Below are 15,568 nucleotides of genomic sequence, written 5' to 3' on the forward strand. Positions count from 1 at the left end.
ATGCAATGGTGAATATTATGAAAAGAGTATTAGGAAACCATTGAGTGCATTAAAATAAGGATCTCTACTTTGTAGATTCCTAGTGTGAATCAATTCTGATAATATTTGAGCAAGTAACATATTAAACTATAGCGAGTTAGTTTTGTTTCGTGCTATTGATAGCATTTGACTCTAGGAAGCGATAACTTGCTGTATTATTTTATGTTGTTGAATAGTGAGCTATCCTCAAGCTAAGTGGCTTAAAGCAACAATAGACACTGACTTGTCAGTGTCTTCCGGAGTGTCTGAGCTTAGTGATGTTGGTAATGCCTGCTGTGAGCCACAGCTTTAGAAACCCAGGGATGCTGACTCCTAGGAGGCTCACTCACATCTGGCACGCTGGTGCTGTTTTCTGCTGTTTCTCCCCGACTGGGGTCTTCACAGTTGCCTGATCTTCTCATGATGTTCTTGCTCCCGTCTCTCAGTGGAAGTGGGGTTGTCCTTGGTGATCACACCACTGCTTATGACAAGTTCTCTTCAGTGTAAGTGAAGGGACAATTAGGCTGTGCCTTTGGAATGAAGTTTCAGTAAGATGAAAGCCCTTCAAGGGCACTATGGTTCTCTTCTTTGAAAGCTGCATTGGCGTCTATGGGTGTGGCACCTGTAAGAACTTCTTGCCAGAAAAGTTTAGAAGTAATCTTCTAAGAGCAGACACACTGCATATGAGTGAGTGTGTGCGCGTGCGCTCGCGTGCGCTCGCGTGCGGTCCTAGGTATTGAACCCAGGGCTTCAAGCATCTTAGGCAATGTCTGGCTCACTGAACTACATCCCCAGCAGTTTCTCGTAGTTCTCATAATCATAATTTAAATGAATTTTTTCTTAAAGATAGGAATCCTGTTTTAGGGAATATTTTATTTCTTATATTCTTAGAGAGATTTAAAGACTGCTATGTCTAGTAGATGCCTATTAAATAAGTAGTGGATGAGTGGACGAGCAAACCGAAGGGCTTGTTGTTATCATGTATTGCCACTAGATGGTGCCAGAATTACACTTTACACAATCATTTTTGCGATGCGGCTGGACCAGGTAAATTAAGGGTTATATTGATGGAGCTGTAAATTTACTTACACAGGAAAAAAGAGGAATCTAAAGAAGAGTGACCAATGCATGTATTTTATCTTTGAGTTCTATGGTGATTTCCTCCTCACTTTGTCAAAATTCTGTTTGAATTCAAATGGAAGTTAGAAACCTTGCGAGGGTTTTGCTGTGATCCACCTGACTGGCTTATAATGCTGACTAGTAACAAATTCTTTACGGCCTGCCTCCATCCATGTCATTTCTAGAATCTTCTGAGGGCTTTCAGTTACATGCAGGGAATACCTTAGTTTAGCTGCAGCCTGAATTTTTACCATTCTCTGTAGTTTCCTTCTACTTTACGATTACATAAAAGACACACAGATTTTGTTTTGATTATGCTTGAACTTTAAAAATCATATATTTGTGATTCAGTAGTATCTCATGTCTTCTTAATGAATTGCTTTTCTGACGTAATGTTATTTCAAAGATTTTTTTCATGTTATCTCAGGTTGCAAGAACATAATTTTTATTGCTGTATTATATTTCATTTTGGAAATATATGTCACAGTTTACTCCTTTTGTTATTAGTGGACATTTCTGTTGCTTCTCACTTGCTGCTAATATGAGTAAGTCCTGTGGATATTTTTGTACATAGCTGCTGGATAGCATATGGAAATTTTTCTCTGGGGCAGGAATTAGAGAACCATCACCCAGCAGTTAAACTCAGCTCACTGCCTGTTTGTATAAATAAAGTTTTATGGCCGAGCTCATTTGTTTACATTTTGTGTGTGGTTGTCTTGTGATATAAGAGCAGAGTTTAATTAGCTGTGACAGAGACCATATGATATGCAAAGCCTGAAGAATTTTCTGTGTGGCCACTGCTTCCAGCATCTGCCCTGGAATGGTTTGGTGGTTGTAGAGTATGCATGGGGGTAACCTCACACAGCCAGGACCGATTGTCCTCCAGAGTGCTGTGCTGGCTCCTACTCCCACTAACCGTGCACAGAAATTCTCCCCGGATCATACCTTCTTACCTTGGTATAGTCAGACTTTGTCTATCTTTAGGGTCTTAATTTTATTTTTTTCTAAATAGTGAGGATCTTTTAGAGGTCATTTGGATACTTTAAAAACAGCTTTATTTAGGCATAATCTAAATACCCTGGAATCCAAGCATTGTAACTAAGTATGATTTAAGTAAGCTTGTGGCTGTGCAGTCACCATGGCAGTGACACTGTAGTTACAAAGTCATTGCTGTTCCACTTGTAGTGAATCCTCACTCCCATCCCAAGCCCAGGCAATTGATCCATTTTCATCCCTTATACATTTGCTTCCCATAAGCGCTTCACATGAACGTAAGCAATTCATAGTCATTTCTGTTTAGTTCCATTCACAAGGCGTTTTTAAGGTAACTAAAGGTTTAAGCACATGTTAGGAATTGCAAGAGCCTTAAGTGCTCTTAACTGCTGAGCTATCTTTCCAGCCTAGGTTTGGAAGTTTTTAATGTTATTACAATTTCAGAGTGTAGTAGTTTTTAAATATTTATTCATATACATTTAATATCAATTTATATAAATTTGTTTAAAAATTGGAATAGTGCACTTAAGAAATTTTACTGATGAACATACATTTAATGAGTCTTTTAGGAGCTTTTTTCCTTAAATGTTTTTTTTTTAAAGATTTATTTATTATTTTATTTATGAGTACACTGTCGCTGTTTTCGGACACACCAGAATAGGGCATCCAATCTCATTACGGATGGTTGTGAGCCACCATGTGGTTGCTGGGAATTGAACTCAGGACCTCTGGAAGAGCAGTCAGTGCTCTTAACCGCTGAGTCATTTCTCCAGCCCCTCCTTAAATGTTTTTAAAGTTATATATTTCTTCATTTTGTGTATCTTTAGACATCACTTAACAAATCACTTCAAAGCTTAATGGCTAAAACCATGTTTATTTTTCTTCATACAGATTTTTTGGGTCAAGAATTTGAGAGCAGCTTAGTTGGATGTTTCTGGTTCAGATCTTCTGTGAGATTACAGTCAGAGGATTGGCCTAGGCTGGCATTGTCTGAACTGCCACCTTCAAGGTGGCTCACTTACATGGCTGGGGAGTTCTTTGCCATGTGAACCTCTCCAAAGGAGTGTTAGAGTGTCTTCATGCTATGACAGCTGACTCCATATATATGTATATACACACACACACACACACACACACACACACACACACACACACACATATATACACATATGAACCAAGGGAACAAGATAGAAATGGCAGTCTTAGAAGTTATGTGCCATCATTTCTTATATAGTCTGTTAGACACACAGACAAACCAGATATGTGGAGGGGACCACAAAAGGAAGGAATGCAAAGGGTGAGGATCACTGGGTCCATCTGAGAGATTGGCTATCCACTAGTGTGCATACATACGTATGTATGCATTTATATGTACATGTAATAAAAAAACCCTTTAATTTATTAAGGTACTAGGTCTTTGTTCTCAGAGACATTGTATCTGGCGAAATTTCTAAAGTGGCTTCCTGTGGTGGTTTGAGTAAGAGTGGCCCCAACAGGCTCATATATTTGAATGCTCAGTCATCAGGGAGTGACGCCATTTGAGGATTAGAAAGATTAGAAGGTGTGGTCATGGTGAAGTAGGTGTGTGTGGCCTTGTTGGAAGAAGTGTGTCACTGGAGCGGACTTTGAGGTTTCAAAAGCCTATGCCAGGTCCAGTGTGTCTGTTTTCTGATCAGGATGTAGCTCTCAGATACTTCTCCAGCATTATGCTTGGATGCTGCCATGCTCCCTGCCATGATGACAGTGAACTAAGCCTCTGAAACTGTAAGCCAGCTCCTAATTAAATGGTTTCTTTTCTAAGAGTTGCTGTGGTCATTGTGTCTCTTCAGAGCAAGAGAGCAGTGACTAAGACACCTCCCAATGACACTGTACTCTCAGCCCTGGTATTTGTGAGTATGGTGAGATGTCGTTGCCATAATTAAGGCATGTTATATGGCTCACTGACTTTCACAGGAAAGCACCTAGATCTCGTCCTGTGAACTCTCTGAAGCAGTGATTGTTCTCACACTGATATGAGGAAGACAGATTCAAAGCATGGGGGGTTCTGATGGTATTGCTGGTTTGGAGATGAAGTGGGCATATGACCAAGAATGCATGTGGCCACCAGGAACAATAAGTACGTTCCAAGCTCTCAGATGAACACAAGAAAGAAACCTCAGACCGAGAGCAGCAGCACAGATTTTGCCAAGAACCTGGGTAGGCCTGGGAGTTGACACTGAGTTTTGCAAACTGGAGCCCAGTACAGCTGAGAACTTGATTTTAGTCTCATGAGATCTTTTTTTTTTTTTTTTACCTCATGAGATCTTATGCAGTGTTCTGTCCAGCCCATCAAGAATCAGACCTCTAGAAGTCTATGATAATGAATAAGTCTTCTTTTAGGCTTCTGAATCTGTGGTAATTGGTTACCAAAGTAGACAAGTAATACAGGTATGGATAGCATCACTGCATCACGCAATTGTGTTTCTCATTTAAAGGTCTGGAAGTGATTGAGGGAGTAAACATACATCTAGGAACATCCTCTTGTCATTTTTATAGCTGCTTGTCCTTAACTTTTAATCCCAGAATGCATTTATCATCAATTTTAACTTATGTGAACTTGCTGAATCTGGGTACCGCTAGTTACATCATCAGTAACAGCACCAAGGTAGGAAGTAGAATCAGAGCAGTGCTCACGAAGAGCCTCAGAAACAGCAGTCCTGTGAGCCGGGGCCTTTGTCATATTGCCTCACAGAACCAGGATTTCTTACTTGTGGAATATATAAACAAGTAATTTGGAATCTATTATAGACTGAAAAGGAACACTGAAGATAATTCTGGAGCCTAAGCTTTAGATGTTTGTATTATGCCAATGATTATCAACCATTTTTTATTATCATAAATTAAGGAGCCTTTGCTTTTTTTCCCTAACTCTCTTCTATCTTCACTATCCATGGAAAATTTAATGTTGTAGATATGCCATGCATTTGTTTCTGTACTGTGTGTCTGTCTATCTGTGCAAATGGAAAACAATAAGCTACCGTTTCATCAAAAAAAAAGGAGTTTTACTCCTGGGGTCAATACCATCCTTGCTAAAATTCCACAAGATAGGTGTTACTGTGAGTAGATAAAATTAGAGTTGTATTTAAATGTGTTGTCTTGCCAGGGGGTGGCAGGATGTCTCTGTGGGTAGAGGTGCTTGCCACCGAGTCCATTCCTAGGAGCCGTGTGGTGGGAGGAGACAGCTGACTTGTGCTGGTTGTCCTCTGATCTCCATCCGCACACTGTGATGTACCCCAAGCAAACAAACTAACAAATGAATGAAAAGAAGCTTTAAAAAGGTATCACCAAAAGGTAGTTTCATTTTATGATCTAGAGATTACTGTCTAGGGAATGGGCCCAAGCTCTCGTCAGTTAAAAGATGTCAAGTCTGTGTATCTTGGTTCACAGGTACCTTTGGAAGACCAACCTGTGAGCACGCCCAAATATTTACATTATTTGTATTTCCTGGGTCATTTATAAGCTTTTTTTCATGAAATAAGTGTCCTTCTTCTATGGGACAGTTTTAGGTTGGGATAAATTCTTCTAATGTTCCCAAAAGGGAACCAGAGTCCTGATTTAACACCCCCATTTTCTCATGGGTAAAAGTCACAACTCAGGAGTTTTTTCTTCTCATTGGCAAGACTAGTGTGTCCTCCACTAGGAGGTCACAGGAGGTGGTAAGAGCAAGGCTTGTAAGCTCAGATACCTGCAGGGCCTGCAATAGGAAGGCGCAAGACTTACATGGGTCATTAAATTACTGTTGAGAACTGTAGCACATCTCAATTTTTCTTTCTATCAACCTACAGGCCTGTGAAGGTAGGTTTTGTCTTGTCCAGTTACAGTTGGGTTTGTTGGCCCACTTGCAGCCATAGTGGTGGGAAAAGTGGGGACGATTTCAGGTAGGGATCTTATGGTGATGCTCTCACGTGATTTCTTTACCTGTCTTGCTGCTGTGAAAGGCTCCAGTTAACACAAGATTTTAGCGTTTACTGTTGGTGTTTTTTTTTTTAATTCATTCCTTACTTTAGAAATTCCTAATGGTGCCTTAGGATGGGTCATATAGCATGTTCAGGAAGTGCTGTTAATGGGTGATGTCTTAATGCTGTTTGATTTTTACTGTACAACTTGGAATCTTTGTCATTTCCAGATCCTGTTTTTTCCTGCTCTGATCATCTCTTTTCACACACACATGCACACACACACACACACACACACACAGAGTAGTCGTCAATATATAGTAATGGTGGAGAGAGTCTTGGATGTAAACTTTCACATGCTGAAGGTCGGTAAGTTAAGATCCAGTCTTCTTTCACAAGGCTGATTGTATGTAGCCTTTCTGAGATTCAGGTTTTAGGTTTTGAAGAGGTAGTTATAAAATGAATTATGTAGGTCTGAAAACCTCATCATATTTCTGCATAATTCTTGAGCAAATACAGAAAAGTACTTAGATGCTTGGTTGGGGGAAGGGGGTTGCTAGGAAAAAAAAAAATGAGTGTCTTGTTTCAGATCAGAGCTAGAAAAGCCTTAATTTTCTTCTGCCAAGTAGTGGCTTGGCAGAGTGCACACTATTTTGCTACCCCAATCCCAGATGTGCAGAGTTGACTTGGTAAGATTTGAGTTCCTAGCAGGTCCAGACTTCACCTTCTTTTCTACCCACACAATCCAACTTCAGGTTGGAGTGAATTGGCTTTTTAAAAAAAGATATTAGATTTTCTGTTATGGAGAATAGCAGTTTTTCTCCGCAAAGTGAGTCGCTGGTTTTTCGCTATGTTGCTACAGATATTTGGCCTTCATTAAGAATTTTTCTTTCGTATTTTTTTTTTTTTGTCATTTTTCATGGTATCAGCTTAACTATGATTTTTATCTTCTGGGTATTTCTGTGTGCAAATATTTCATTCACTCTGAGTTTCCAAGAAGCAAATGACTTTGACTGTTCTAGCTTGGCAGGTTTTCTCTCTATAACCATCATAGGGTTGAAGCTGGAAACGGAACGCAATTTGAAATCTTGTGGTTTGGATGGTAGAATTCAGGCTAAACTGTCTGAAGCTAACTTTATTAATGTTGAGACATATTTTTCCCCAATAAATAAAGCTGAAAAATAATGAAATTTTACTACTGGCAGTACACACACACACACACACACACACACACACACACACACGGCTAACAAGAAGGAAAATATATGAAGAATATGCTAGAAATAGTTACTATAGTTTAATTCAAACTCAAAAAGCCAACAAACCCAGATATTCTTACTGTTACCCGTGTGACATTGTGTTTCCCCAGACTGTATTAAGGAAGTACATGAAAGTGACAGGTCAGAGGAAATGAGACTTTACTTACGGAATAGTAAATTAACACAGTATATTTTCATGGTACTTGACACTTTACTGAATACTTTCAGATATGTTATCTACATTACATTCCACTAAAATCACCAAGCCTTTAGCAGTTTTAACCTCATTAAATCAGAGAATAAATCCAAGACCTGGCAATAGACAAAGGTGGTAGGCAGACAGCCTGTCCCCCGTTTCTCCATCAGTTCATGCTCTAGCATGCATGCATTTATTCAGTTTCAGAATTTATGTGCAACTTCTACTGACTGGAGTCTCTCTTGTCATGATACACAACGAACAGCCTGGTTTGTGTTGGCTTTGGTAATGATAAAAGGCATGTGGAGTTCTAGTGACCAAAACAAATTGTTCATTCTTGATCAATCAAAGGGAGAATGCTATATATTTAAATCAATTAAAAAATAGTTTTGGCTAGGTTTGTCACACACCTTTAATCCCAGTGCTCAGGAGGCAGATGGAGGGGGATTTTTGTGAGTTCAAGGCCAGCCTGGACTACATAGTGAGTTCTAGGCTAGTCAGGACTACAGAGTGAGACCATGTTTTAAAAATAATTTTTTTAAGGGGGGCGTTGAGATGGATGAGAGAGTAAGGTGGTTGCCATGCCAGCCAAAGCCTGAGTTCAGTTCCCAGATCCTATGATGGAAGAAAGAATCTACTGGATAAAGTTGTTCTTTGACCTTCACATGTGGGAATATGCACAGTATGGAAGAGAAGTAGCAGCAGCAGTAGCAGTAACAACAATAATTATCAAGAGTAATAATAATCACAACAATGATGGTAGAGATAATAAAAAGGATTGTAAATTGTAAATATTGAAAACTGTAAATAGTATGGTCTAGGCAAATGGCTAGACTCTGTTGCAAAAATGAAACCCATTAAGAATTTCTTTCTTAGGGGCTGGAGAGATGGCTCAGTGGTTAAGAGCACCAACTGCTCTTCCAGAGGTCCTAAGTTCAATTCCCAGCAACCACATGGTGGCTCAAAACCATCTGTAATGAGATCTGATGCCCTCTTCTGTGTGTCTCAAGACAGCTACAGTGTGCTCATATACATAAAATAAATAAATATATATATATATATATCTTAAAAAGAAAGAATTTCTTCCTTGAGCCAATCTCATTCAGGTAAAGATGTTATCAGGGAAGGTATATCCTCAGAAATAAAGGACTTCCTGAACACAGATGCTGGTTTTTGCTTGTTTTTGTAGCACTGACATAGAACTCAGGACCTAAACCATGCCAGGTAAGCACTCTGCCTCTGGACGGCGTCCACTGCCATCCTTTTCCAGTGCTCATTCTGAGATAAAACGTTGCCTCTGCTGGCCTTGAACTCCACTCTGTAGCTCAGATGGGCCTTGATTCTGCCTGTTCAGTCTTTTAAATAGCTAGGATTATAAGCCTGTACCACTAGCCTGCAAAAACTCGACTAGAAAGTGATGCATATGTCACTTCCTGGGAGTGGTAAAATGTGATTTAGTAGGAGTTTCGATAATATACATAGGGATGAAGTTATAGCTCAGCATTAGAGTGGTTGTCTAGACACACAGACCCCAGAGTTCAACCCCTAGTGCCATAAGCAAAGAATTACTAGATGGTGTATGTATATGGTGTGAATATTCATCAAATGGTAGATAATATTTACATGAGAAATTCAAAAGGAAAATACTGTACATATTAAACTCTATAGAATGGTGTGTATGCAGAATTTTTGGGAGGAAGCATATTTGATGCCTTTGACTTACTTTGAAGTACAAAAGACAGCAACCCAAAATTTATTGGTGAATAGATGGAGAGATGGACAGATTAGTACATCATAAGATAGCATAGTAAGTACAGTAAAATGGTAATTGTTGGGTGCAGGGGTGGTTGTATGGTTATTTCTTGTAAAATAATCTCTTACCTTCTCTATTTTGTTTATTCCTAAGCATCTGACAACAAAGAAGTTGATGTTAGATAGGCAAAGAGTCTTTCAGATGGTATCAGATTGCTTCATTTTATAGAAACTTGAGTCTATTACTATACCATGTGCTGTAACAGAATATTGAAGGTTCGGTACTTTTATATAGTAGGGAGGTTTATTTGGTTCAGAATCTAGTGGCTAGAAGACCCAAACAACATGGCACTAGCCTGTTGGTAAAACCCACCTGGCTGTGTTGCATTATGGCAGAGAAGCAAGAAGGAAAGTACTGCGTGCAGAATGGGCCTTTGGACTAAGAGGGAAAATAATCCCTCCTGTCCTCCTGTCCGACCTAATTATCTTCCATCAGCCTGACCCTGTTAGTTTGAACTACCTCTAACACCACTGAGCTGAGGACAAAGCTCAAAGGGCTTGAGCCTTTGGGAGAGCACTCGGGCTGTACAATATAGGGTCTCTGTAGTAGTCTGTGATGGGATGAGGAGTGCTTATGTGAAGCCACTGAATCACAAAGGCTTCCTGGTTATCTTACAGCAAAGACTGTGAGCCAGTGCTTGAGCTTACAGAGGGGCACAGCTTTGTTTTTGTTTTGATGAAAAGATGTGCAGCTGGATGGGTGGTACATTCCTTGAATCTCAGCTGCAGATAGAGGCAGACAGATTTGAGTTCCAGGACTTCATAGAAAGTTCTGGGCTAGCCAAGGGCTACACAGTGAGACCCTTTTGACCAAGCCTGCTCAGTCAGTCAACCAGTTCTCCAGCGCAGGAGTGAGGATTAAAAGAAAAGAGACAATTAGACAAAATTGCAGCATGACCCCAGCCAGTTCTGAGGCTGAAGGCAGGTTTGTTTAATTCAACTTTTCTTTTAAGCCCTTTTAATTACATGCAAGTATTTAGGTCAGTTCTAGGTTGAGGAACCAACAATACAATAGAAACAAACAGTCAAGGAACAAACAAGGCAATAATATACAGAGTCCTGTGATCACCCTGTGATCACTCTCATGATCACTGTTTCTAAGGGCTCATCTGGATGTCAAAGTATCTGAGCCTACTTCCCGGTCCTAGGTCCTAGCCCACAGTCATATTCAAGCCTGAGGCCTACTTCTTTGTTTTAGCCTAAGACTTGGGTTCCTGACTGAAATTACTTCTCTGTTTTAGCCTAAAAATAGACTCCTGCCTGAACTTACTTCCTTATCATGGCCCAAAGTCAGATTCCCGTCTAAAGCCTATTTCCTTGTCCTTGGCCAATGTCAGATTCCTGCCAAGCAGCCCCAAAGGCTCTCCACACCCTTTCTCAAAAAATATAAATAAAATGAAAAGAAAGACAGGACAGACAAGCTCTGTGCTACTATGCCATATCTACTGACTCTGTCTGAATGACAGGCGACTGTGCTGTATGCTACCCATCATTCAGTTTCTCTCCAGTGATATTTTCACAATGTCATTTGTCAACAGGAGAGCATACAGTGAGTGAGTGACTCTTCAAGCCTTTCTCAATTATAATTCCACATCTGGTAACAAAGCATAGAAGGTAACTGACCGAGCGAACATTTTCTCATTGCTGTCAAGGATATACACCCCAGGTATCCACCAATAAGGGAAAAGTTAACTTGTTATGTGCAGTGGATGTCTCTTAGGGCAGTAGGGCTTTATTCTTTCTTGGAATCAAGGTTATGGGATTGTTTTTTTTTTTTCCAGCAAATTCTAATATATTTTCTTTGGCTAGCTTACAATGTTTATACAAATTTTATATACACATATATAAGATCCACTTTGTTTTTCTTTAGATTACAGGTCCACCAGGTTGTGGGAAAACTCAGTTTTGCATAATGCTGAGTGTCTTAGCTACATTACCCAGCAGCCTGGGAGGACTGGAAGGGGCTGTGGTATACATCGACACAGAGTCTGCGTTTACCGCTGAGAGGTAGGGTGTTTTATTTCTCTATTATAATGCTTTGCTTTTATAGCTCCTATGCACCATGGGACATTTACAAACAGGTTAAAGCTTATTTTAACTTTTAAGAACAAAGGATGCTAGATACTGGTTTTAAAATAAATTTTTCTTTTGAAATCTATCCAGGAAGCGGATACTTTTTCTTCCTCTTCTATACCTTTCTTACTGGCTTAAGCAGGGTTCCTGTATAAGTTGTGTTTTCTAGAAGGGCGTGAAGAGATGAGGTGAAGGAACAGGGAGGGATGTCCAGTAAAAACGGGGACGAGGGAAGACTTGGGAGCAAAAGGGGAGCTGCTTTATACTTTATTTCTAGAAAGAAGTAAAATATTGGTGAATGGATGAATATTCACCAAATAGGAAAAATATGCATTTGGAGATCAATTCTTACCTCTTAGTCAAGATACACGGAGCTATTTTTTTTTTTTTTTTGATTCTTTGAATTACATCATTATGAGCAACCCTCTTCTTTTTTTCTCTCTGAATAGTAGTAGATCAAAAAGGACCTGATGAGGCATGACGTTTAATATGGATCATCAACTTGACAGGATCTAGAATTGCCTAGGAGGCAGGTTTCTGTGTAGCCCTGTGAGAACTCTCTAGGTTAGGTCAGCCTCTGGGCAGGCTTGTGAAGGGTTGTCTTGATTAGGTTAGTTGAAGTGGTAGGATCAGCTGCCCTGCACTCTACCCTAAACTTTTCCCTCTGAGTTGCTTTTGTCAGGGTGTTTGGTCAGGTGCCAGCAACAGGAAAGGTAACTGACCACACATGGGAAAGGTCAAAGTGTAGGTTTCTTTCCCTGTTTGGGCCCTGTACGTTTTCTGAGCCTCTTCTTCCTTCCTTCCTTCCTTCCTTCCTTCCTTCCTTCCTTCCTTCCTTCCTTCCTTCCTTCCTTCTTTCCTTCCAGAGGGAAGGTTTCAGTTTGGAGCTGATGACCAAGTCACACTGCAGTCACAGGAGACAGCCAGCCTCTGCCTGTTTGTGAAGATGCGTGCTTGTGGTTCTCTTCTTTGCATATGGTCTTAACTATATTTTGGATTTACTTATTTCTCTTTTCTGCTTTCATGTAGTGTTAGTATTTACATCAGAGGTGGAGTGCCAAACAGGTATAATTTTTGTCCGCTAACATTTATTTTAGTGTATGTTACATAATTACCCCTATTTTAGAATAGGGGTAAAAACCTGCACTGTTTTTTGTTATTATTTCATTCTTCATATAGCCCGAGAAGGGGCAAGGTTTGCTCTCACACAGAGTGCGGGTTGAGGTCTGGTGAGGGGATCGGAGGAATCGGAGGGTAAGGCGGAGTTGGAGGCATAGTGTCTTTGATGTCGCTACCTTCAGGAGGCTGCTGTGGTGGGCCATGCACGGAGCCTGCTCTTCAGGAGGCTGCTGTGGTGGGCCATGCACGGAGCCTGCTCTTCAGGAGGCTGCTGTGGTGGGCCATGCACGGAGCCTGCTCTTCAGGAGGCTGCTGTGGGGGGCCATGCACGGAGCCTGCTCTTCAGGAGGCTGCTGTGGTGGGTCATGTGTGGAGCCTGCTCTTCAGGCTGCTGTGGTGGGTCATGTGTGGAGCCTGCTCTTTAGGTTCTGGTCACATGTTATTTGTGCTGTTGTCCGTCTACTTGACCCTGTTAGGGTTATCAGAGTTGGATGGTCAGCGAGTTGAGTAAGCTTTCAGCCACAAGGAAACTGAACACTCAAAGAACAGCAGCGTGAACAATGTGTAAAGATCTGTTTCAGCTGTTCAGTGATGAAAGGATCTAAAGCTGGTTTGTTTTTAGGCATCTGTATCCACTCTGTGCATATGTTAGTGGGAAGAAAAAGGGTTAGGCACACCTTTCATCAGGAAATATCCTTTTTAATTTTTGTTATTTATGTATGTATGTATGTATGTATGTATGTATGTATGTATGTATCTATCTATCTATCCATGAGACATGGTCTCTCTACATATCTCCGGATATCCTGCAACTTGCTATGTAGACCAGACTGGCCTTGAATTTACAGAGATTTGCCTGCCTTTGCTTCCTGGGTGGAGTGCTGGCATTAAAGGCAAGCATCACCAAGCAAGGAGGTTTACAGGATATCTACTTCCTTACATCTTCTTACCTGCAGATTTTTCTTTAGCCACAGTAATTCCCCTGCAGATTTCCCACTAGACCACTTCTATGTAGGAGAATGGGAAATCGAGGGGAGAAGGTTCTCTAGCAATCACGATGAGTTGTGAGGACTTGTTTATATTGCTGCTTGAATTAAAGTGAGACTCATAGCAGTGAGGAACTGGAAGTGCATTGGGTTGGTAAGTCAATGTTTAACCAGAGCTGAGGTTGTTTCTGGACTTAAGAAGAGATAGAGGGGGTAGGAGGAATAGGAGACTCCAAGGGAATTTGAAAGAGAGGCTGAGATGCTGAGTGTGCAGGATTATGGACGACCTCTTCTGGGTGATTCAGAAAAATGTCTGTTTTTATTTGTTTGACCTATTAGACATCTACTTAAAACAGTATAGTCTTAGATGCCACAAGTTTACGTACATACTTGGGTAAGCAAAGTAACAGATCTGTATTCTAGCCTATGGGAATTTGACAGCTATGAGAATTCCCATCTATATGAATTAAATAAGCATTATATTATGTTTATTGGAGACAAGCAGGGAAAGATGGAATGGGCAGTCAGCATGTAGCAGAGGTGCAAGGAGATAATGCATTCTTGAGATTTGACAGAGTGGAGAGGAACCTCCAAGTGACTTAACAATAGTTGTATATATGATTTGTGGCTTGTGGAGTTATATTGCTCAAAGGGTGTAATTTATAACCAGGGCCAAAGATTAACTCAGTTTAAACACTAAGTAAAAGGAAAAACTGGTTTGCTTATTTCTCTTATCTTAAAGAATCCATTTTGTAAGTGACATTGTGGGGTGATTGGTTGTCGTTATTCAGGTTTATGGTTGCGGAGTGTTGATGAGGTTAAACCCGAAGGTCACATATGCTTTGCCTTAAGCATGGCTTTAACATTCTTGTTTCAGATATAGCTCAGAAAGAGTATTATCTCTGCAGGCATTCTTTACAGCTATTTTGATTTTGTTATTTCTTTCATTCTCTACCATCTCTACTGTCTGTCTATTTATTTTAGTTCTTGATTCTGTCAAGAGTATGTGCATGCAATTGCATGTATATGTATGTGAGTACCTGTGCTAGATAGTGTGCATGTGTCTGTGTGTGCAATGCATGGGCATGTGTGCAATGCATGTGTGTGTGTGTATGTGTGTGTGTGTGTGCGCGCACGCACATGATCCTGTGGACCCAAGAAAACAGACAACCTTGGGTGCCATTTCTCAGGTGCTGCCTACCCCCTTAAAAAATTAAAAAAAAAATATGTTATGGGTGTTTGCCTATACATGGCCATGCATCACTGATGCCTAAAAGGCTGTGAGCTGCCCCCAGCTCTTAGTCGTTTGCAGTTTTTCAGATCTGCCGTCAGTGCAAAAGTGGCTGAAAGAGTTTGTGGCTACAGTACCCAGTGTACTGGTCTATCCTCTACTGTAGCTACTTATATAGATTTATGAGATGTCAAATAGTTGTTTCTGAGGACCTTAATAATGCCGTCATCTATACAATTTCTGGTATTTTGTTAGTGATTTAATTTTGTCCTGCCTATAGATTTTTTCTTCTCCTTTACATACCTATGAATGAAAATGTATCATTTTATGTGTATGAGTGCTTGCCTGTGCGTGTGTATCTGTGCATCAGTCCATGGTTTCTACAGACGGCTGTGAACTGCTGAGTGGGTACTAGGCTGAAACCGAGTCCTTGGAAGAGCAGTCAGTGCTCTTCAGGGCTAAGCCATTTCTCTAGCCCCTTTCTTATTGGTTGTTAGACTTTGCTATGTTAGATGCCAGACTTTATTGTACATTTCTAAGGTGTTAGATTTTTTTTTTTTTCCGAGACAGGGTTTCTCTTATAGCCCGGGCTGTCCTGGAACTCACTCTGTAGACCAGGCTGGCCTCGAATGATTTTTTGTTTTAATAATATAGTTAATATTGTTTTGATTGTCTTTGAGACCGATTAAGCCTCAGCACTGTGAAATCCCTCTGAGGACTCCACCTGTTGCCCAGGGTAGTTTGAGATCTCTGTATCTCTTGTCGTGGGAACAGGCACTGTTCTCATCTTGTGTGAGTGCTGGATTGTTTAGTCTCCTGTTGTCTCC

The 15,568-nt window shown here is 40.5% G+C and overlaps 1 protein-coding gene across 3 annotated transcripts in view; it reads left to right on the forward strand.

Moving 5' to 3' along the window:
* Rad51b (RAD51 paralog B) overlaps positions 1-15,568 on the forward strand; it is a 502,623-nt gene that overhangs the window by 6,236 nt on the left and 480,819 nt on the right. For all 3 annotated transcript variants that reach the window (XM_028789606.1, XM_028789609.1, XM_028789617.1), the window contains exon 5: positions 11,203-11,339. In XM_028789606.1, coding sequence (XP_028645439.1) covers positions 11,203-11,339 — 137 coding nt within the window. The remainder of the gene's footprint in view (positions 1-11,202; positions 11,340-15,568) is intronic.

The sequence above is a fragment of the Grammomys surdaster genome, unplaced genomic scaffold (assembly GCF_004785775.1).
Source record: "Grammomys surdaster isolate TR1022 unplaced genomic scaffold, NIH_TR_1.0 127, whole genome shotgun sequence".
NCBI lineage: Eukaryota > Metazoa > Chordata > Mammalia > Rodentia > Muridae > Grammomys > Grammomys surdaster.